This window comes from Meriones unguiculatus, chromosome 12, assembly GCF_030254825.1.
Source record: "Meriones unguiculatus strain TT.TT164.6M chromosome 12, Bangor_MerUng_6.1, whole genome shotgun sequence".
Classification (NCBI taxonomy): domain Eukaryota; kingdom Metazoa; phylum Chordata; class Mammalia; order Rodentia; family Muridae; genus Meriones; species Meriones unguiculatus.
The window spans coordinates 97,160,153-97,182,839 of NC_083360.1; the positions used below are offsets into that span (position 1 = coordinate 97,160,153).

At 36.6% G+C, this 22,687-nt stretch overlaps 1 protein-coding gene across 5 annotated transcripts in view; it reads right to left on the reverse strand.

Annotated features, from left to right (window-relative positions):
- Window positions 1–22,687, reverse strand: part of Usp34 (ubiquitin specific peptidase 34) — a 179,470-nt gene that overhangs the window by 34,201 nt on the left and 122,582 nt on the right. For all 5 annotated transcript variants that reach the window (XM_060365151.1, XM_060365152.1, XM_060365154.1 and 2 more), the window contains 17 exons: window positions 21,788–21,934; window positions 21,645–21,701; window positions 21,483–21,560; window positions 21,056–21,150; window positions 19,043–19,215; window positions 15,381–15,534; window positions 12,318–12,396; window positions 9,984–10,037; window positions 9,784–9,879; window positions 7,020–7,084; window positions 6,861–6,936; window positions 6,720–6,767; window positions 6,508–6,573; window positions 3,824–3,904; window positions 1,893–1,978; window positions 1,255–1,423; window positions 1,073–1,147 (listed from right to left, as the gene is read on the reverse strand). In XM_060365151.1, coding sequence (XP_060221134.1) covers window positions 1,073–1,147; window positions 1,255–1,423; window positions 1,893–1,978; window positions 3,824–3,904; window positions 6,508–6,573; window positions 6,720–6,767; window positions 6,861–6,936; window positions 7,020–7,084; window positions 9,784–9,879; window positions 9,984–10,037; window positions 12,318–12,396; window positions 15,381–15,534; window positions 19,043–19,215; window positions 21,056–21,150; window positions 21,483–21,560; window positions 21,645–21,701; window positions 21,788–21,934 — 1,599 coding nt within the window. The remainder of the gene's footprint in view (window positions 1–1,072; window positions 1,148–1,254; window positions 1,424–1,892; window positions 1,979–3,823; window positions 3,905–6,507; window positions 6,574–6,719; window positions 6,768–6,860; window positions 6,937–7,019; window positions 7,085–9,783; window positions 9,880–9,983; window positions 10,038–12,317; window positions 12,397–15,380; window positions 15,535–19,042; window positions 19,216–21,055; window positions 21,151–21,482; window positions 21,561–21,644; window positions 21,702–21,787; window positions 21,935–22,687) is intronic.

Below are 22,687 nucleotides of genomic sequence, written 5' to 3' on the forward strand. Positions count from 1 at the left end.
GAGAATCAGGAACACTTTTAGCTAAGTTGGAGGAACTATACATAAGAGTTTTAAAAACTATTGATCTTAGATAAACCATTTAATAACTTTTGGTTTATTGGAATCAAGTTCTTTAGATAATCAAGATAAAAAATTGTATGTAAAACAGTATTTCCTACAAATAAAAATTGGCAGTCACACATACAAAAGAATTCTTATTAATCTCAGTTGTAGCTATTTCAAGAGATACTCATATGGGTTCTGAAACTATAGAGACTATTAGGAATGGGGGCAATCATTTGGCCAAGTCAGGAAATGATTAAGTCTGAGGTTAGTCTGGGATACATAACAAAGAACCTAACTTAATAAAAAAGAAAAAGAATGAGAAGGAGAAAAGGGAGAGGGAGCAGAAGCAGCAGCTGCGCGGCCAAAGCAGGTAGCCATATAGGCTGGTTTAGACTAAAACCAACTCACATACTTTAATACACAGCATCATGTTTTTTTAAAGAGATGTTCCACTCAGCATTTAGACCCAACTTACTGTGATATAAAACAAGTGAAATTCTCTTAGTGTCAATTGCCTCATCTGCATTATGGACATGAAAACTTCTCTCTTAAGGATATGAGAAGTGTTAAATGAGATGTTACACATAGGCCATGAAATCCAATGAAGCTGTCACAGACAATACACAATTCATCCATCTGTCAATAGTATTAAATTGACAAGCTACTGAAACTTTCATAAGACTCTGAAAACTTAATAGTGAGCGCTTAAACACAACCACCAAAACCACAGATCAAAACTAGATATGACTTTGCAGACCCTATAGTTAAGCTGAGGCTACTAGGATGAAAATAAAGTCTGCTTTGTTCCAGACTTACAAATGAAAAAACTTAACACTCAATTTCTTTTCCTATTTTGTATATGCACTAAACTAACAGCAAGACCAATAAATCTAGGACTCGTAGTATTACGAAAAACAAAAAGACAAAGGGACTTTAATGGTTTCTAGGGTTTGGAATGATCCTGCATGATATAAACTGTTAGGAGCATGGTCCCTGTTGGACTGATACATAACAGAACTATACTTACATTTTCAGGTCCTTTGGTTCCCATATAGAAATGTACCATTGTAGATATGGCTTGCAATGAAAGTAGAAACTGGCTCTAAAAGCAAGCAATTTGAAATTTTAAATAAAAAACAAATTGGAAATGCTAAAAGAGTATGCAGTTCAAAACAAGCAAGCAAACAAACAAACAAGAATTAGCCTTACCTCTTCTTCACCCATTTTGGCAAATTCATAAAGGAAAGCAAAATACTCTGTAAGATGTTTGCTGTGAGGTTTTACACCATGCTCCATGATTAACAACAGAGTTCTAACAAATCGAGTGACACATGAACGACCACCAATATCTTCCACTGAGGCATCCATATCATCTGACCTGAAAAAACAAACGTACGATACACCTGCAGATAGATACTGTTTAAGATGAAAACTACTCTTTTAAGTTTTGTTTTGTTTTCTACGACAGGGTCTGACAGTATGGTCCTGGCTGGCCTGGACCTTGCTTTTTTAGCCCAGGCTGACCTTGAACTCACAGGGATTACCCTGATTCTGCCTCCTAAGTGCTGGGATTAAGCACCACCATGCAAGTAGAACAATTTTTAAAACTCCAATCTTAACATCCTTTTATTTTGTCAAACAAATACCAACTTTAATAATGTAAGTAGTTGTACTCCTATCAATCCAAACAAAAAGTTAGTTGGGTGAAAATCTTAAAGATGCACTTAATTAAAGATTAAAAAATAGCCTTCCTTTCTTGACATGTATTATCAGAGACAAACTTTTATGCCACAGCCCAAACATCGTAAAAACATTTCCAAAGCCTTGGCTGTAAAGGGACTTCTTACCCGTCCTCCATTCCTGGCTGTAGGTAGAGATGGGCGTGTACAGGTCTCAGTCTCTGAATCACATGGATGCATAAACGCTGAAACATCTTGAAAGGAAAAACTCACATTAGGTTACAGACAACAGCCTTAGCATATTAGGTGTTTGGCACACACCTGTAATACTCGGACACCGGAGGAGGAAGCATGAGGAGCACACATGTAAAGCCATTCTGAGATAGCTTCACATGGAGCAAGACCTTATTTGTAGATGTAGCTCAACAGTGGGGTGAATCTCAGTTATGTGCCAAGGCCCTGAGTACAATCCCCAGCAACAGAAAATTATTTTTAAAAATTCACCTGTATGATAAGAGAAAAAACTCAAACTACTGGTTTCAGAAACATAAATATAAAATTCAAAAGATTTATGAAACCTTCCCAGATGATGCATATGTGTGGGAGAAGGTACAATGAAACTGAAACCCACATGTAGTAAGCGATGCACTCTGTGGAGATGACTGTGGAACCAGCAATCCCACCAAAACAGACTTAAAATACAGATCAAAGCACAATCTTTGGACAAATGGACATATCTGTACCCAAAACAGTCAGAAAGTAGCAATACAGCTGGATAGGCTGTCACTCCCCAAAACAGTGGCACTCTGTAAGGCTGAGACAGGAAGACTGCTGCCGCACCCCAGGCCAGCTGGACAGTCAGATCCTGCTTCAATAAAACAGAAGCAGCAACCTCCACAGCTCAGTTAATGAATAGGTAAACAGAACATGTCAATCTAGTCAATGGAGTATTACACTTCTTTCATCCCAGCACTTGGTGTCTGATTTTGAGGCCAGTATCATCTACACGGTGAGTTCCAGGACAACCATGGGAAAAATCCTGTCTCAAAAAAGAAACCCAAACAAACAATACATCTCACTGGTGTAGCCCAGGTTGCTCTCAAACTCACAGCAATCCTAACTAAACCCCCTGAATGCTGGTATTAGAGCCAACATAGCCAGCTCTAGACACACATTTTAACATGGACAAATCTTAAAAAAGTTAAGTCAAAGAAGCCATTCTTAAAAGAGATCACTATGACTCTATGTAAAAGGTTGAAAACAGACCAATCCATAAAGATAAAGAGCAGAAAAGAAGTTAAGAGGAGTTAAAAGCAAAAGGATAAAATATGGGAAAAACCACTAGAGATTCTTTAGGAGGTAATACTGTTAATTTTGTGAATACACTACACAAAAAAAATAAAGTTTACATGCAGAAAGTTGTAAGCTAATTTTACAGTGTAAGACCTTTATCTTTTTTTTTTTTTTTTTTTTTTTCCTAAGACAGGGTTTCTCTGAGAAGCCTTGGCTGCCCTGGACTTGCTTCGTAGGTGACTGGCCTTGAGCTCAGAGCGATCCACCTGCCTCTACCTCCTCAAGTGGTGATAAGACTTCTCTTAAGATTATACTTTATAGTTCAGTTACTAGATAATTTTTTCAGACTATGTAGAATTCTGCTAATACCCTCAAAAGAACTGTCCTTCAAACAATTGGCAAATAGCTTAATTTAGATAAAGTTTTTGACATATGAAACATGACTACAAAAAAAATGTTTAAATATTCACTGGATAAATTTTCTAATGAATTAAGGAAAACAAATTGATCCATTTGGCAATTCAGACATTTAGGACAAGAACAAATTTACCCTATTCACATAATGTTGTAGTACAATACTCTTGGGAAACTATGTAAGGATGAGAAATGAACTGACAGTAATAGCTGGTCTAATAAAGGTTCTTGTCACTTTAGAGTGACAAGTGGTGTTAAAAGAGCTGATAAAAACAAAAGCAAATGAATTTTACGAAAGAAGACAGAGCACTGCAAATTACTTTCAATTTCGTTCATAAAACCCTTTAGAATACATGGAAAAGCACTTCTTTTTAAAAAGTCTCTTCCCTTACCTGTCTCACAATCTGATTAGGACACTTAATCAGTATCTGCATTGGCCACCAGTCATCATCAGCCATGCGGTCTAAAAACCACTGCAAGAAAGTAGAACATAATGTAACAGTAAATAATACTTAGATAAAAACTGACATAAGGATATTTACTTGATGTTTCTATTGTTTTAACTTCTTACTAAATGGTGTGTCTAAAAGTTACAAAATCTTAAATCTTAAACACTAAGGATCACTTCATTATAGGACTCCAGAAACATCATTTCATTACTTTACAGGAAGGCAATATGAGGTACTTAAAGAAAAGAAATAGAAAGTGACATGGAGACAAAAGGAAAGTAACTGTGGCAGATAAAAAGAAATTTAAGAAAAACGTAAAATGTAGACCTTGTCCAAATATTTAATTTATACCAATTGAAAACAGCTTAATGGCATCAGAAAAAAACTAAGCACAGTATAAGTATGTGCTGCAAGTAAGTAAACTGTTTAACTGTGTTTATAGAAATTAAATTGTGGTTAAAGATTTTTTTTCAAGTTCTCATCTGTTGGATATATATATATACTAAAAACTTATTATTGAAGATATGAAGTGCATGCCTTTAATCCCAGCACTCAGAGGAAGTAGCTGGAGGATCTCTGAGTTCAAGGGTAACCTGGTCTACAGAGTGAAGCCAGAGACACACAGAGAAACCCTGTCCAGAAAAACCAAAACAAATCGAAAGATATGATGTCTGAGCTTGCTCTGTAAGCACATCTGCTAAAAGAAGGCATCAGAGAAGAACTTGGGAATGTTCTTTGGAACTTTGGAAGCTGAGTAGCAGGTAAAGCAACATTTTGACTTTTTCCCATATTTTATTTTAAAAATTTATGCAACTTGTGTTGATGAGGTTTTATTTTTCACAATATGCCAAGCTAAAATTACAGTAGGATATAATCAACTAATTTTATCTTTCATACACTACTGCATTACTAGGAAGGTTCATACTTCTTTGTTGTTAATCAATGACTGTATTAACACAGTACTTCAGTTGTCATTACCTAGAAGTAAATTATCTCTAGGGATAAAGTTTTCTTACAATGAGGACGAAATTCAAGTGGGCATAAATCAGTACTAGGTCACCCACGAGGCCTTTCTGTTTGGTGTGTATGTTAATAATCATTCTGCATGTATGTGTATGACCTGTGTGTGCAGGTATGTAGGAACAGGATGAGCTGAGGAAATGGTTCTACCCTTCCAGCTTTATGTGGTCTCCTGGGATTGAGTTCAGGTCCTGAGGCTTGTGCAGCAAGTTCCATTAGCAGTCTTGTAACTCCTACATATGTTATATTAAAATTCAAAGTAGGTATGAACTGGGTGTGGTGGTGCACATCTGTAAACCCCAGCATTCAGGAACTGGGAGACCAGAAGATTGCCTTTACTTCAAAGACACCTCAAACATACACTACAGAACAAAAACCAACCAATCAGCCAAAATAACAAAACAACAAGTTTTGTTTTGGGAAACAAAAGGGGGGGAGTTCTCCTTAAAGGCAACAAAGTTGTGATTAATATAAAAAATTAATAATAATAATAATAATAATAATAATAATAATAGAAAAGTGGGAAGAAAAAAAAAGGAACAAAGTTCTGGTTGTAAGAGGCTTCTAGGTACAGCACAGTTAACTGGCTATTAACCCTGAATTGTTTACTTGAAATTGCTGAAAGTTGATCTTAAGTACCTTCACTCACATACAGCACAAGTAGTATTTATGGGGTCATCAATTTATTAATTTGATTGTGGTATATAGTTTACAATATATACATATATTATAAATCATTACATTGTGCATCTCAAATATGTATTTTTTATTCATCAATTGTACCTCCAAGCAAATACTGAACTATTACCAAAAAGGGTCAAGGAATATCTGGGGTTGAGAGTTTAGTTCAGTGGTATAATATCTGTATAGCATATAAGGACCTGGATTCCAAACACAAGCATCAGCCAGACACGGTCTGGCTGTAATTCCAGTACTACAGGGGCAGAGAAACGCATCTCTGTTTAAGTGGGAGTGGGGATGTGATGGGGGGAATCTCTAAATGAGAGATCACCAGCCTTTTTTGGTTTTTGTTTTGTTGAAACAGGGTTTCTCTGTATAGCCTTGGCTGTCCTGGATTGGTTTTGTAGAGTAGGTTGGTCTCACAGAGATCCACCTGATTAAGCTTCCCCGATTGCTGGGATTACAGGCATGTTCCACCACAACACCAGCTTACCTGCCAAATTGTGAGACAAGGTCTTAATGTATAACTTAGCCTAACCTTGAACTCATCACCATATATATATATATATATATATATATGATATATATATCAGACTGTCCTTAACTCATGATTATTCTGTTTCTCCCACATGTATGCTGGGATTATGGTTGTGGAGAATCATGTCCAGACAGAAATGTTTTTTATAGTTATTTAACACTAAAGGGAAAAATCCAAGATTATGAAAATGAATTAATACTCAATCTTTATAACAGATTTGAAAAATAAGCTATAACTTTCTACATGATCAAATATCAGGAACAACTTACATGAGACGCTTATGACTCATAAGATATAATTTTGTTGCATCGTCTAAAGATTTAAAAAAAAAAAAAAACCACTCTGACATCAGAGGATCTTAAGTTGTGCAGTGTTGGTTGTTACCTACCTCACAGGCTGCTTGACTATTATTGAACTGTTTGGTCAGTAGCTCAATCCACTGAAGCATTGTTGGCTAAAGAAAGAAAAGAAAAAATGTCAGTCAAGACATGTACTTTACATCAAAGATAACAAACACCAAAACATAATTAAAATATATAATAAAACACAATTAAAAATAATGCAACTGACACAAAAAAAAAAGACAGAACAAAGACATACCTTTTCTTTCGAATGAATGAATGTCTCTAAAACAAAGGAAGTACTTAACTGTTCAAAAACAGAAACAAAAACAATTAATAACAATCGACTCAAACATTACAAAGCAATGCATTTGGCAGAACTATCTGAGCTTATCGTCACCTTTGCTGTCATGAGGGACACTGCCTTGGGGTCTGGTAGTGTGCTTGGAATACAACTGCACAGCTGCCACATGAATCTGGAATGTAAGAAGAGTCATTTCTTAGGTTCTTACAGAAGACTTTCCGGGGGGGGGGGGGGGGAGAGAAAGACTAAACTTACCCAAAATAAGTGTGCTCAAAAATATTTTTGTCTTGTAAAAACTGCATGTTATCATGCCAAATCCACTGGAGGAAAAAAAAAGTTAGCATTTATCAGCAAATAATTTATTTAAAATAGTTCAACAATATTTTTAATTAATAAAAAGAAAATATAGCCTAAAAATCTGGAAAAGTAACAAGCCATAAAATATTCATTTAAATTCATTTTGACTTATTTTCCAGGCGTAAGAAACATAGATGTAGTTACTAGGATCTGAGAGGTGGCTCAGGCTTATTAAGAGCAGTTGTTTCAGGGCTCAGCTAACCACAGCTCCAGTTCTGAGAAGCCAGTGCCCTCTTCTGACCCTTGTAGTCACCAGGCTCACACATGATGTATATACACAAATGCAGGCAAAGCACACACAGGAAATTAAAAACAAAACAAAAGGCTCTTCATCTTCACAGAAAGGTGGAGTCTGGGGAGATGGCCCAGTGGCTATGAGCACTGTCTACTCTTCCAGGGGTCCGGAATTCAATTCCCAGCAGCCTCACGGTGGCTCACAACCATCTATACCCTCTAATGGCCTCTTTTGGTGTGCAGGTGTACATGCACTCATACACCGAAAATAAATAAAATTTAAAAAGGAAATCAAGGTGGTTATTAACTGTACATTTTTTATAATTTTGATGTGTGTGTACCTGAATGCATGAAGGTATACACTTGTATACATCCTACTCACAGAGGCCAGAAGAGGGAGTTGGAATTCTTAGAACTAGAGTTACAGGAGGCTATGAGCCACCATGAGTGTGCAGGGAGTCAAACCTAGGTCCTCTGTATGAGCATCAAGTGCTCTTAACTGTTGTACCACTGTTCCAGAGCCACAACCTCTTAAAAATTGTTATTTATCTGACTCTCTCTGTAAATATGGGTTTTTAACATTATCTATAAAGATTTTGAACTATAAGCTCTGAAACCATGCTTAAAGAGCAATACAAAAAGTAAAAATATGTAGCTGAGCACAGTGGCACACGCCTGTAATCCCAGCACTCAGGGAGGCAGAGGCAGGTAGATCTCTGTGAGTTTGAGGCCACTCAGGTCTGCACAGCAAGTACAACCAAGGCTACACAGAGAAATCCGGTCTTGAAAAGCCAAAGGAAAAAAATTTGTAAGTCATACCACATTTTAAGAAAGACAGGTTTTAGGAGAAAGGTTGTTTAAATTTAAAAATGAAAATTCTGTTCTCTGGCAGATCTTAATTAGACATTAAAAACAACTATTTCTGATTAGGCCAAGAAGAACAATGCTGCTATTTTTGTGTCCTCTCATTCCTTAGGAAAATCTAGCCTTTGCCAGAGAGCTCCACAGTAACATTATCTTTTGGTATTGGGGCTCTTGTGTATCATTAAATTATATTTAAAAAGACTGTTTGAAATATTGACAGTGCTGGCCGTCCTTATTAGCCCTGCACTTCTGTATGCATTTTGAAATATAAGATGGTATGTTCATTTAATTTACTTTTTTATATTTTGAAACACTGTATCTGGCCCTAAAATCACAGCGATCCTCTGCATGTCCTCCTTTAGTGTGGTATAACAGGCATTTATTACCATGTTTAGTAGGTAGGTTCATTCTTAACTGCTATTGTCTCTTTAATTTTCCACTAAGAGCATTCAATTATCTCTACCTGCCTTCGTAGCCTGCCATATTTAGGGCCATAGTTCAGGGTAACTAGGAACTAACTTACAGTCTTAGTCCAGCTCCAGTTTTTGAGCATTTCTAGACCTTGGATGTCCGCAATACCAAGAAGTCACAACAGCATTCTGCTTATTTTACTAAAAGCCTTCACAGCAACAAAGCCTCATTCCCAATTTCTTTTATTTTTGTTTTTCTGAGACAGGGTTTGTCTATGTAGCCCTGGATGTTCTGGACTCACATTGTAGACCAGGGTGGCCTCAAACTAACAAAGATCTACCTACCTCTTGTCTCGCCCAGTGCTGGGATTAAAGGCGTGTGCCACTGCACCCAGTTCCATTCCAAATTTGTTATCTCTAATCTGACTTCCATTTTTATTTCTGGTTACCTAGTGAAAGCCACGCCCTTAAAGTTCAATGTTTTGGAACCTACCTAAGCACAGCATGTGTCACAGACAGTCAGTGCTTATAGTTCTGCTTCAAAATTCAATCACCTTGTTTAGCTGATGGTCCTTTTTGTACTGCATTTATATACTGTGTTTAAAGTCAATTGGTGTATGTTTAAATGTTAAACTACTATGCTGTATTTTCAAATCTTCCCTGATAATTGTTTAACCTCATGTTCAGACTTTCTTCAACTTAGTAAATGTAACAAGCAAAATATCTCCTTTTACTTTCTAATACACTGTTTTCTAAAGCACTGTGTTGCTTAGAGAATTTAAGCAGCACAAGTGTCTACGTGTATACAAAGGTTAAACATACATACAAGTACAGGAACTTCAAGAGTTCTGAAGAAGATGTCAGGTCCAATGGAGCTGAAGAGGTTGTAGCTCTCAGGCGAGGGTGCTTGGGACTGAACTTAGGCCCTCTTTAAGAGCAGTCAGCTCACCTCCCTGCCGAGCCATTTCCGCCAGCACCTCATATTTTAATTCACAAACCTTACGTCAGTGCTGACATGACCTTTTCGTAACAATGCTAAGATGTAACAGGGATTACAGATATTAATGCTTCATTGCTTGTTTTTTTATTGAAGTATTTCTTGCACAAACACTTAACATAATTTAAACTATTGCTAAAATCAAATTAATTTTTACCTCTAGCAACTCTGATGAAACATCAAATTTGTATTCTCTGCCATTTTCTTCTTCTGGTTCCATGCGTTTATAAAACAGCATATATGCACTATGAGTCTTTATGAAGCAAGGGGAAAAACATTTTAATTTTTGACAAAGTATAATTTAAAATTAAATAATACAAAACACTTAAAATTCGTACATATGAAAAAAGTGATCACCTTTTCAAAGGAGAAATCCATAAATTTATCTGTAACCGAATCATAGGTTTTTGTCTGCAGAAAAAAAAATTACTCAGCAAGATTTATACGTACATTATTTCATAAATGCCTATGTAAAAGTTCAAGGTAACCTTGTGGATAACTCTAAAATACCAGCGCATTCACGTAAACCTGGGAAAAGGACTGGAAAAGTAGTGCAGTGGCACAGCACTTTGCCTATTGTGCCCAAGTCCTCTTGCTACATAGTAACACACACACACAACAAAACCATTCACACGGGAGTCTCAGATATATTGCAGTATTAAAGGTGCTGACCAGCACACGTAAAGTCATGGTTTGAGGTAGACCAGCTATCCAAAAAAGTCCTATACACTTCACAAATTTGGCTAATATATCCTAACATTATTGTGCAAATCTTTTAAGATACTGAATACTATAAAATTATGATGAAAAATGTTGTTGTAACAATAAAAAACAAAGCAAAAAAAAGAGAATACAGCAAGAAGACAGTTGGTATGGGCCTAATTTTTTGTGAATATGGTTAAATGGAAATATAATATGTATATTTTCAGCAACATTACAGATAAGATAGCTGAAATAATTCATAAATATAATTTTTGACTTTAAAAAAAAACACATTTTCTCTTTTGTATCTCTTCTTTGAATATTTGTCAAAATGTTAAAAATGCTTGCCCTGACACTGCTTTCTCTTAACATTCTTCAATCCCTGTTTCTATAACTGTTTGTAGAACTCTACCACTGATCCTAACTCAAAAGTCATGACTTTGCCATCTTTACCTTCCTTACAGCTACCAAGATTTATAGCTTGCCTATTGTATAGCTGTGTAATTTCTCAAAATGAAATTCAATGATCCTCAAGGCTAAAACATTTTTTTTTCCCTCAAATTACTTACCCAGTACCTTATCTTTGAAAATGAAAAATTTGAGTCTTGGAGCTAGAGCTTTTTGCAGATGAAATGGACAAGTCAGCATATACATGAAGCATATGTATGAAGAATGTAACTCTTGGCTGACAGAAAAAGACATTAGTCAATCAATGATATCGGAAAAGAAGGGAAGGAAGAGACTGGAATGTCCCGGAAACAAACTATGAAAAGATGAGACTTGAGTAGTACAAGACAGACTATGAGACAAGGAGAGGCTATCCCTTTTAAATAAAGCCAACTATACATGAAATATATGCAGAGAGCACAGGGGAGCCTCGGAGTACATTAAAGGCTACCTCTAAATGCACAGGAAAAAGAGTCTATTGTAATTCTGGATAACTGAAGGTAGGTGTGACACAAGAAATGAAGTTTTAACGGCAATCAGCCTTGCTGCAATATGGCTAAATTAACGATGATGGTAAGGGTCAGAGGCAAAAGTTCTTAAAAAGTTCTAAGAATAACACCTAGAGATTCATTTGATTTAGACAAGTATTCAAACATTATTTTCTTTATTACACATTTCCAAATTGTAAGCCTACTACTGCAATCAGATCATAGACAAGAAATAATCAAAAAGCCTTTTGTTAAAGCTATTTTATAGTAACCATGGTTTTTAAATTTTAAAAAATCTTACAGCTTATTTACGAAATGGGACTACTTCTATTTCATTTATGAAACTCAATAGTTCTGTATTTGTTCTTTTTCCTTTTTGTACATAGTATCTCACTATATAGTCCTGGCTGACCTGGATCTCTATGTAGACAGGCCTTAAACTCACAGATATCCCTCTGCCTCTCACTGGAATTAACTGTGCGCACAACCAGCACCAAGAATGAACTAGAATTGTTTAACCAGTCGAGTCTTCATTTTGTAGAACTCAGATCAAACCTCAAGTCCTTCCACACCTTAGGCAATTGCACTGCCACTGGGCTACACTCCAGTAATACCTGTCAGAGACTTAACACTGTTCCTTTTATTATATAGCTTGTATGGCCCAGGTTGCTGAGCAGTAAAGAAACAATTATTTCAAATTACTGGAAATCCATTTCCTTTTGTTAAGGTTTTCCAGATTATGCCAGTAAAGGGTAAATTCTTTTTGCTCTAATCCCTTGGCCTTTTTAAATTAACTGGTATGTTTAATCATAATTACTAAACCACTATTATTCCATTTCTATCTTATGATTTAATCTTCTCACCTTGCTTTATCAAACTATGGTTGAAGGCAGAAACGACAGTTTTAAAATTTTTTTTAGTGCCTGGTGCATGCAAACAAACATATAACAAATAGATCTGAGATTGAATAGTATATCAGTGAAGTGAGTATGCTACTGAAATTTATGATAACTAGAAAGCTACAAATTATTTACAATTACTAAAGCAAACTCACCGTCATTTCACCACCAAAGCATTCAGAGGCAAGCTGAGCAGAGTCGAAAGGTTTCACCTCAGCATCATTAAACAGATACCTACAACAGAGTACATGGTACTGATTAAATATGTGTACTGCACATCTCTGTATATGGTCAATTACTTAAAAAGACTCAGTCAAATAATCTAATGAAGCAAATTCTAGTAAATTCTTGTTTTTATAACTCTCATCTAGAAATTAGGAGTGTAATTATATAATAGTCAAAACAACCTTAAAAATCTGATACATGAACTGGGGATTGTAGCCCAATGACAGTACATCTGCCTCACATACGTGAGACACCGGGGTCCATCTCTAGCAAATGCGTGCACGCACACACACAAACACACAATCTGACGAGTTCAGTAACCGTTGGGAATGAACAAAACTAAAGTGTACTTAAAAATCTAATATTTAAAGTAATTGGATAGGAACGATTAAGAGATGTAATAAGATATAGACATCATTTTAATATATGAAATATATTAATACAAAACAATGCAATACACTTATGGAAACACATCCAAGTGGAAAAAATATTTGGAAGAGGTTGGACAGAGGTAAAGAGAAGAGTGGAATAATGTAATTATAATATAAAATAAATGACTTTTAGAAAAGAGCATCTCTGGCCATGATGTCTGAAAGAATCAGAAATAAAGGCCGAATGTAACTGCTCTGCTAGCTGCATACAGACCAATGCTGGCAGGTGTGTGTTTTGTTCAAAGTAGCATTCCCAACTATTAGAAAGGGCCTAAGCACACATACAGCACTTGTACATAGGACACTTCCTAAAGACGTCACAAGATTAAAAAATGAGTCGCTATTTGTAACTGAAACTGACTTGATGAAAAACAAAATGTATGGAAGGACTAAGGTAAGAGGCACAGAACAGAGTATGTAACTTCTAAACAGGATGCAGAGAACTTTGTAAGCACTGAATACAAGGTATTCAGTAAAGCGCTCCAGAAAGCATGAACAAAGGGGTAAGATAAGAGTTGGTGGGTACTGCTAGGCGGTGGTGGTGGCACACACCTTGAACCCAGCACTAAGGAGGCAGGCAGATTTCTGTGGTCTACAATTCGAGTTCCAGGACAGCAAGAGCTGTTACACACATAAATCCTGCCTTTAAAACACAAGCAAACATTTGCCTGCAAATTTCATGATTTCCTTGTTTTTCATTGCTGAGTAGTATTCCACTGTGTAAATGTACCACAATTTCTGTATCCATTCTTCAACTGAGGGACATCTGGCTTGTTTCCAGTTTCTGGCTATTACGAATAAAGCTGCTATGAACGTGGTTGAGCAAATGTCCATGTTCTACACTTAAGCCTCTTTTGGATATATGCCTAGGAGTGGTATGGCTGGATCTTGAGGAAACACTATTCCTAGTTGTCTGAGAAAGCGCCAGATTGATTCATGTACAAGTTTGCATTCCCACCAGCAGTGGAGGAGGGTTCCTCTTTCTCCACATCCTCTCCAGCATGTGTTGTCACTTGAGTTTTTGATCTTAGCCATTCTGATGGGTATAAGGTAAAAATCTCAGGGTCGTTTTGATTTGCATTTTCCTGATGACTAAGGATGTTGAGCATTTCTTTAAGTGTTTCTCTGCCATTTGATGTTCCTCTATTGAGAATTCTCTGTTTAGCTCTGTAACCCATTTTTTAATTGGGTTACTTGATTTGTTGCTGTTTAACTTAAGTTCTTTAAAGATAATCCAGAGTGAGGTATCCCAGAAGTAAAAAGACACACAGGGTATATACTCACCATAAGTGGATATTAGACATATGATATGGGATAATCATACTAAAATCTGTACATCTAAGGAAGCTAATCAAGAAGGAGTACCATGGGTAAGATGCTGAATCTTCATTCAGAAAGGCAAACGGGGCGAATATCGGAAGAGGAAGAAAAAAGGGAACAGGACAGGAGCCTATCACAGAGGGCCTCTGAAAGACTCTACCCAGCAGTGTATCAAAACATATGCTGAGACTCACAGCTAAACTTTGGGCAGAGTTCAGGGAATCTTTTGAAAGAAAGGGGAGATAGAAAGACCTGGAAGGGACAGGAGCTCACAAAGATAACAACAGAACCAAAAATTCTGGGCACAGGGGTCTTTTGTGAGACTGATACTCTAAACAAGGACCATTCATGGAGATAACCTAGAACCTCTGAATAGATGTAGCCCATGGCAGCTCAGTATCCAAGAGGGTTCCTCAGTAATAGCAACAGGGATGGTCTCTGACATGAACTCATGAGCTGGCTTTTTGATCACTTCCTCCTGAGGGGGGAACAGCCTCACCAGGGCACAGAGAAAGACAATGCAGCCAGTCTTGATGAGAACTGATAGACTAGGGTCTATCAGGTAAGGAGAGGAAGACCTCCCTTATCATTGGACTCTGGGAGGAGCATAGGAGAAGAGGGAGAGTGGGTGGGACCGGGAGGGGGTGAGGGAGGGGCTACAGCTGGGATACAAAGTGAATAAACTGTAATTAATAAAAATAAAAGAAAAGTTAAAAGAAACAAGCAAGCAAACAAACAAACAAAACCCCAACCAACCAACCAATCGAATAAAAAAAGATTTGGTGGGTATAAGTTTGTAAATGAAGTTCCTAAGATTGTTAATAAAAAACTCATTTAAAAAAGGCAAGCATTTATCAGATTCTCAAAATTTCAGAGTAAATTGAAATTTTTTCATAAATTTGAAAACTAATTTCTACTCTTTTGAAAGTTGCCTTCAATGAAAATGTATCTTTTTCTGGACCACCAAGATAGCTTAGCAGATACTGGTACCTGCTGCCAAGTATGCTCACCTAAACTGGAGCCCCAGAACCAACACAGTGGTAGGACTTCTATGCGTCCACCACCTATCCATCTGTACTACTCGTACAGACAAGATACATACACAATGTTAAAAACGTAATTACTGTTTTCTTTTCCTAACTGCATAGGGAAATTCCCCAAAACTAAAAATCATCAGAAGAACTACCATACATATATACTTCAACAGTGGGAGAATGTTTTTAGAAAAACACTTAAACTTACCATTTATTGTTTTTATAAGCATGTGGATTGACTATATCTCTAATGAAGCTATAGTAGTGCCCACCATCTGCTGTTCCTGTGTGAACAGTCACTCCGATCAAGTCATACTCATAGCTCTCTGTGTCTTTCGAATGATCGCCAACTTCTTTAAAACCTAAAATAATTGACATGAGATGAATTTTGAAAACATGTAATAATGTCATTTTAAGATTATTTTTCATAGCTGAGTGTGGTAGTGTAGCCTGTAATCCCAGCGCTCAGGGACGCACAGGCAGGCAGCTCTCTGTGAGTTCAAGGCCAGCCTGATTTAGGGTCCAGGACAGCCAGGGCTACATAGAGAAACCCTAACTCAAAACACACACACACACACAAAAAAAAGACTACTTTTTATAAGGTATTTATATACAGAAAAAGACGTAAAAACTTTATATATATAAAATAGGTATATTGAAACCATTTGCTAGGCAATAGCCTACTGATACAAGAAACATACAATTAACTAAAAAAAATTAACCATGTATTATTGTGTAATTCTATACAGTATCAAAGTAAACTGTTTAACCTAACTAGCCCTTAACATAGCATTGCCTGCCTCCCCCTGTCCCCAAATTTTATTTCTACCATCAGCAAAAAAGTACCTAAAAAGGCCTTAGTCTATGAGTCTTATGCTAAGCACTGTATGGTCAACACAGTAGGAACTTTGGGTCCTTAGAAATAAAAGCGTCGTTCTAATCTGAACAATTTTAAAACCAAAAGGTAACAGAGGACACCAAGCAAAGCAATTATAAGTGATCTGACCAGTCTAAAAATGGTGTATGCGCTATACTCCATTATGCTCCCATCTATACTCCTAGCAACACACACACACACAAAGAGAGCAAGGAGAGCAGCAGACCAAGGCAGAGCAGGTTTGCTTCAGTGTACCGCCTGAGAAGTGAACTATAATAAGGTAAAGAGAAAATGGCCACAGTGTTAAAGCAGTAGCTAAGAAGCCTGAATATGCTTATGTAGGCATGAACACATCACCTAACAAACTCCTTTATAAATCCATGCTATCTCCATGCATGTAACAAAATATCACATGAAAACACAATGATGCGTAGCTAAGATGAGGTCTCACTATGATATTCCAAATGGTCTAATAAAAAACTCTGAAAGCAGGACATATATAAACAATGACCACTTCTTTATTCGTATTTTCAAATATATCATCATGAGAACATGTACTTCAATTTCATAAACAAATCCTAATAAAGGCTGTCTCCCCTAATTTTATATTCCTTCATACCCTTGATTGCATTCTTCTCTATCTTTGAAAAATTAGTAAGTTCACTTTAAGAAATAGACTACAACTCATTTTGTATTTTTTATTTCCTATTCTGTGAGGCTAAATGTTTTACTGTGTAGCCATTAAAATGCTAGGAGTTAAAGATTAAACTGCGTCTCTTTCCTAAAGTTCGGATAGAACACTGGCTTCTAAAATCATGAAAATTAAACACATATTGACCTTGCCCTCATTATGGTACAAGGAACTTGTAAGAGGCAGGTGCTAGCCCTTTCCTACCCTCTCCCACGCCCTTAAAAAGCCCTGCAGTGGGGAGGACAAGGACAAGGCGGCCCACACCTCTGGTCCCAACATGTGGGAGGCAGAAGTAGATTGATCCTAGGGAGTTTTAGGCTAACCTGGTTTACATAGCAAGCTTATGCAGGGCTATACAGTGAGACCCTGTCTCCAAAAATAGAATAAAACCCACAAAAAGCAACAAAATCCCTGTGGTACTTGAGACACATATCAGTAATCTTGAAATAATATGGTGGTTTTCCACTTGTGAAATAAATGTTATTGTTACTTAACTCACTAAAATCTGGCTTCCTAATTCAACTTTTAAATCAAATTGCTCTGAGAAACAGTAAAAAAAAACCTCTTCTACCAATTATTGTGGACCTACTTTTACTGGGAGTGTTCATATGTGGAGACTTTACAATAATTGATTAGATTCCTCTTCACTACTGCTCAAGTTAGAAACCAGTGTCTCATGGCTTCTTATCCCTTCTCTATGAGCAGACTAAGTGAAATGTGTGAGGAAGCAAAAGATTTGGGGTTTTGCCACTACTTTATTACTGTTGCTTTAAGAATTGTCTATACTACAGAGGGCTAATTCAATAACTCATTTATTCATTCGATTGTGAACTCTAGGGTCTGAGGATGTATTGGTAAAATGCTAACATGCACAACTGCCTGTGTTCCATTCCCTGAACAAAAACAACAACAACAAAAAATTCCATTAATTCTGGCTCTGTCGGGGCTGGAGAGATGGCTCAGAGGTTAAGAGCACTGGCTGCTCTGCCAGAGGTCTGGAGTTCAATTCCCAGCAACCACATGGTGGCTCATGACCATCTATGATGAGATCTGGTGCCCTCTTCCGTACATTCACACAAAACACTATATACATAATTAATAAATAAATCTTGAAAAAAAATCTGGCTCTGTTGGGACCTTCTCACCTAAACCACTGTCTTCACTGATGTTTACAAGAATTTTACCCCCTACACTTTTCATCGTTCTTTAATCCATTTGAAAATTATCTTTTCCCAACAGCCTTCTATTTTAGAACTTCTCAGATTACAATTCTAATGACCTGGTGGGAATGGTGGTACACATCTTTTACCCCAGGACTCAGAAGGCAAAGGCAGGTAGATCTATGAGTTTGAAGACAGCCTGGACTACAGAGTGTGTTCCAGGACAGCCAGAGCTATACAAAGAAACCCTGTCTTGAAAAACAAAACAAAACAAAACAAAACAAAAAAAGAAACAAAACAATCTAATAGTCACACAATAAACAATAAACAAGAACAAAATTGTTAGTATGGTCCAAGGATAAAAAAAATTCTGTCTTTAGTTTGTCTCATTAATCATTATGCTACCCTTGTACTCAAGAACTTATTCCTTCTTAATTTCCTACTCCACTTTACATCTCTGCAAACATCTCATGAAAACTTTAATTCCTCATCACCTATGACACATTCACTGTATCTGGCAATACAGCGTAAGACTTTTCACCTAGACCTCAAGTTTTCCAAAGGCATAAACAGGCACTGGGGAAAAAAAAAAAAAAAAAAACAACCTAGAACATGGTCCTAGAGGAGTATTTATTAGCTAAGTGATTAAATATACTACACTGTCTCTAACAAATTTCCCTTTCTGGAATGGAGACATGGATCAGCATAAGAACACTGCCTGTCCAAGTTGTGGTCACACATACCTGTAATTCCAGCACTTGGAAAGGCAGAATCAGGCAGATCTCTTGTTTCTACAAAACAAGGCCAGGACAGCCAAGGCTATACAGAGAAACCCTGTCTCAAAAAGACTGCCTGATTTTCCAGAAGACCTCGTTGGATTCTCAACACCCAAATTGTGGATCCCAACTACCTGTAACATCAGTTGCATGAAATCTAATGCCCTATACTGGCCTCTGACACTGCATGTATGTGGTGCACAGACAGACAGAACATTCATACATATTTAAAAAAAAAAACCTTTTTAATAAAAAAGTTTCTGAGACTATATTTAGAGAACCATGCAGCTGACATTAACTTTTCTTCCTTCATAAAATTTCCTTGTTAACAGACCTGATAAACAGAGCTGAGAAAAATGACCTTACCTTCTTTCCTGTCACTCTTCCCCATTAAGAAATCTTCTGTATAGGGTGTCATATCCAAACGTAAAGGGAAGGAAAAGTGTGTGTTCACTTTTTCTTTCATCATTGTGACCATATTAAATGTATATCTCATAGTATTGAAACTCAGAATGCGAGGTAATTTCTTAAAACAAGCCCTGAGAAGTAGAGGGAGGGAAATAAATTTGTTAAATATCTTATTTCAAAAATACCTTAGTTCTATTTATATTTGTGCTACATCTACCTTAATAATCAACTTAAAGTAGCAATATTCTAAGTCACAAAATGTTCTAGTGTGTTTTGGGATGAGGTGTGCTTACCCAGTCATGCCAGGGTTTAATGTTAGGAGGCATCTATTGCCCTGCATTTTATTTAATAGTTAGAGTAGCTTATTAGTTGATTTTTATTAGTGTGTGTGCATATATGCAGATAATCTTGTTTATGTGTGTAGGCATGTGTGTGGTGGTCAGAGGAAACTTTGCTGAAGCTGGTGCTCTACTTTCACAGCGTGACCAGGCTGGCCTTGGATGGTATTTTTTAAAAGCTCGTTTTTATTTCTGTATATTTCAGTGTGACTGTCCATATGCAAAACATCTGTGAGGGTATCCAGAGGGGCAGAAGGGCTTTAAATAACCTGAAGTTGGAGCTACATACGGGCAGGTATAAAGCCACAGGTCATGGGTGGTAGGGACTGAATTCAGGAAGTACTCTTGTCTACTTACTGAGCCACCTCTCCCGCCCCTATTTTTGCTATTTTTAATTGTCTGCTTGTGAGTGTGTGTGTAAGGGTCAGGGGCGTTACATGTACATGAGTGTAGGTGTCCTCAGAAGCTCCTTTGGAGCTGGAGTTAAAGTAAACAAAAATCTCCAGAAGACCATTGTGAACTCTTCACTGGGCAGCCTGTTAAGTCCCGGTTAGGCTTTTTATTTTATTTTTTTAAATTTGAGGAAAGTTAAACTATTATTTTCCAAGAAATTTTATAAAAATTTTATAAAAAGAAATTTTATAACTCAAGGAAAAGTATTTGTGTTAAATGCTTCAAAATACTAGTAATCCAAAGTAGTGTCAACACATGTAGTGCAAGGAAAAGAAGAGTCACTTTGAAAGTCCTACAAAAACATAGTACTTGTAGAATGAAAATTTAACTAACTCCCAAATGTAGCCTCTATTCAGATCTATTTCCAAGACGCAGTCAACAGCAAGTGCTTACAAAACATGTTCAGGCAGAGAGTTTGGGTTCAGCAGACTATGCTCTTCTGCATTATCTGCTCATCTTAAGAGACCTAAACCAGGGGAGTAACCCTGATCTTTGTGTGAACCCATATTTTCAATTGTTAAATACTAAATAATGTCGATATTAATAATAACAATAGTACTTTACAACAAGATGTTATATTAACTAAAGTTAATCATGTAAAATTCTGAAAATACTTCTAAAATAGAAAATGTTGTATCATTACCTAGAAATCAGTCACTAAAAGTAGTTATCTGACTCAGTGTAGACTGACAAAAATGATCACTCTCTTTATCCTTCATATGTTTTTTTTTTTTTGGTTTTGGTTTGTTTAAAAAAAATTTTGTTTGGGGGGGCTGTACCGTCTTTATTATTTATTCATTCATTCATCCATCCATCCATCCATCCACCCATCTATCTATCTATCCATCTATTTATTTATTTATTTATTTATTTATATTATTAGTTACATTTTGTTAACTGTGTATCCCAGCTGTATCCTGCTCCCTATCCTTCCTATGTTTATCCGGAGAAAATACAGACTTCTGGCAAGTTAGAGATTCCCACTTTCTACCCTACTGTTCATGTTAAATAAAGTTCCTGCACGATATTGACTATTACCTGAATCCTAATATTGTACTTTTTATCTATATAACTTTATATTTGCACACACTTGTCATGAAAGGTTGAAACTGGCTTATCCCAGCCTTAGTTTGTCTTTTAACTTTATCAATTTGATAAGATGACATTTCAAAAAGCGTACCTTTTTTCAGCTCGGACTTTCTTCCCACAGTGAGAACAAGTGTACATGTTGTCTCCTTCTAAGGTGTCTTTAATAGTGACTTCATCAAGAGATTCCTGTGTATAAACCCACAGTGGGAAGCTGACATCATTTACTGCATGCAATTTGGTCAGAATGTACAAAGAAAAACCAATTTCATTCTTTTAAACAAAAAGCAAATTCAAATTAAACTGACTTTTTTCATGACATGAACTCTAACTTTTAAAAGACATCTACATTTTGACTAGGAAATAATCAGTTACGTGGGCTATCTTTAATACTTATTTAAATAGCAAAACAGGAAAGAAAATACATAAAAACAGCTGCTGCTTCTCACAACTATAAACTTGTTTATACACTGTGTGTGTATAAAGCACAAACGATCAAGTTATGCACAGCATTCACTCACGTAAATATTCTTCATATCTGCCACCTGGCACCTCACAGTATAAAACTCTTCAGCAGTCTGACTAACATGTTCACAATCCTGGATCAATCAACAAGTGAAAATTAGTAATTTATTTTAAGTACCCCCAAAGCTTATAAAATAACAACAAACAGTTATACTTACCAAGGACACAACATTGTTTGTGATTACACCTCCAAACAGGCTTTTGACGGTATTTTTCTTTAGTATAAAACAAATTAAAGTCAGAGATTAAAATTCAAATTTGCATAAATTTCAAGCAAATTTTTCAGTGTTCTGGTACTAACCAGTTCTGGAGACATCTCTTCAACTTTAGTAATGAGGTCTGTAAAGAACTCTGTCATATCTTTCTGCTCCCCAGTATTAAGAGGCTGCTTATCCATTGTGTAAGTTTTGCAAAAAGGTCTAGGGTTATATGCTTTGCACTCACTCTCCTGAAAGACCAAAGAGGAGAATGAAATATCAAGTAAGAAATGGCCAGAACAAAATTCTGATGAACAACAACAAAAGACTCATATGGAGTGGAATATGCCATGATCCCAGCACTTGGAAGGTGGAGGCAGTAGGATCAGAAATCCAAGGCTAGCCTTGGCTATATAGAATCAGGGCCTCCTCGGTTTACAAGAGATCCTGGCTCAAAAACCAAACAATCTAAAACCACAAATCCACTACAAAAACCAACAACAAACTCAATCTCTGACCTCCACACAAAATAAGATAAAAACAAAATTCAAAACAAGTGGTAAATACATCGTTTTCTTGCCCTGATCCACCAGATTTCACTATGATGTCCACAATCTCCAAATACAAAATAACGGGGCATCTGTTTCAGACTCCCACAGGCTGGCACTGAACTGCGCACTGCACTATACCCTTTACTTCATTTGCCTGAGCTGAATGTTCTTTCTAATTAAATGGTCTTAGTGGTGAGATCATTAGTTCACCTTTATGAATTTAATACTGGAACTCAAAGAACTCAAATTTTAAATATAAAGCATAAAACAAACTTTTGCAAGCATAATACGTTTTGTGTATCAAGGGTTTAAGTTAGCCTGGCTGACTCCATTTTGAAATGAGAAGCCATCTTGACCGGGAGCTGAACTCAGATACCAGGAAATACCACAGAATGTGCACTTGACAGAAAACAAAGTTAATTCTCCTAGCAACAGCCTCCAGAAAATATCACA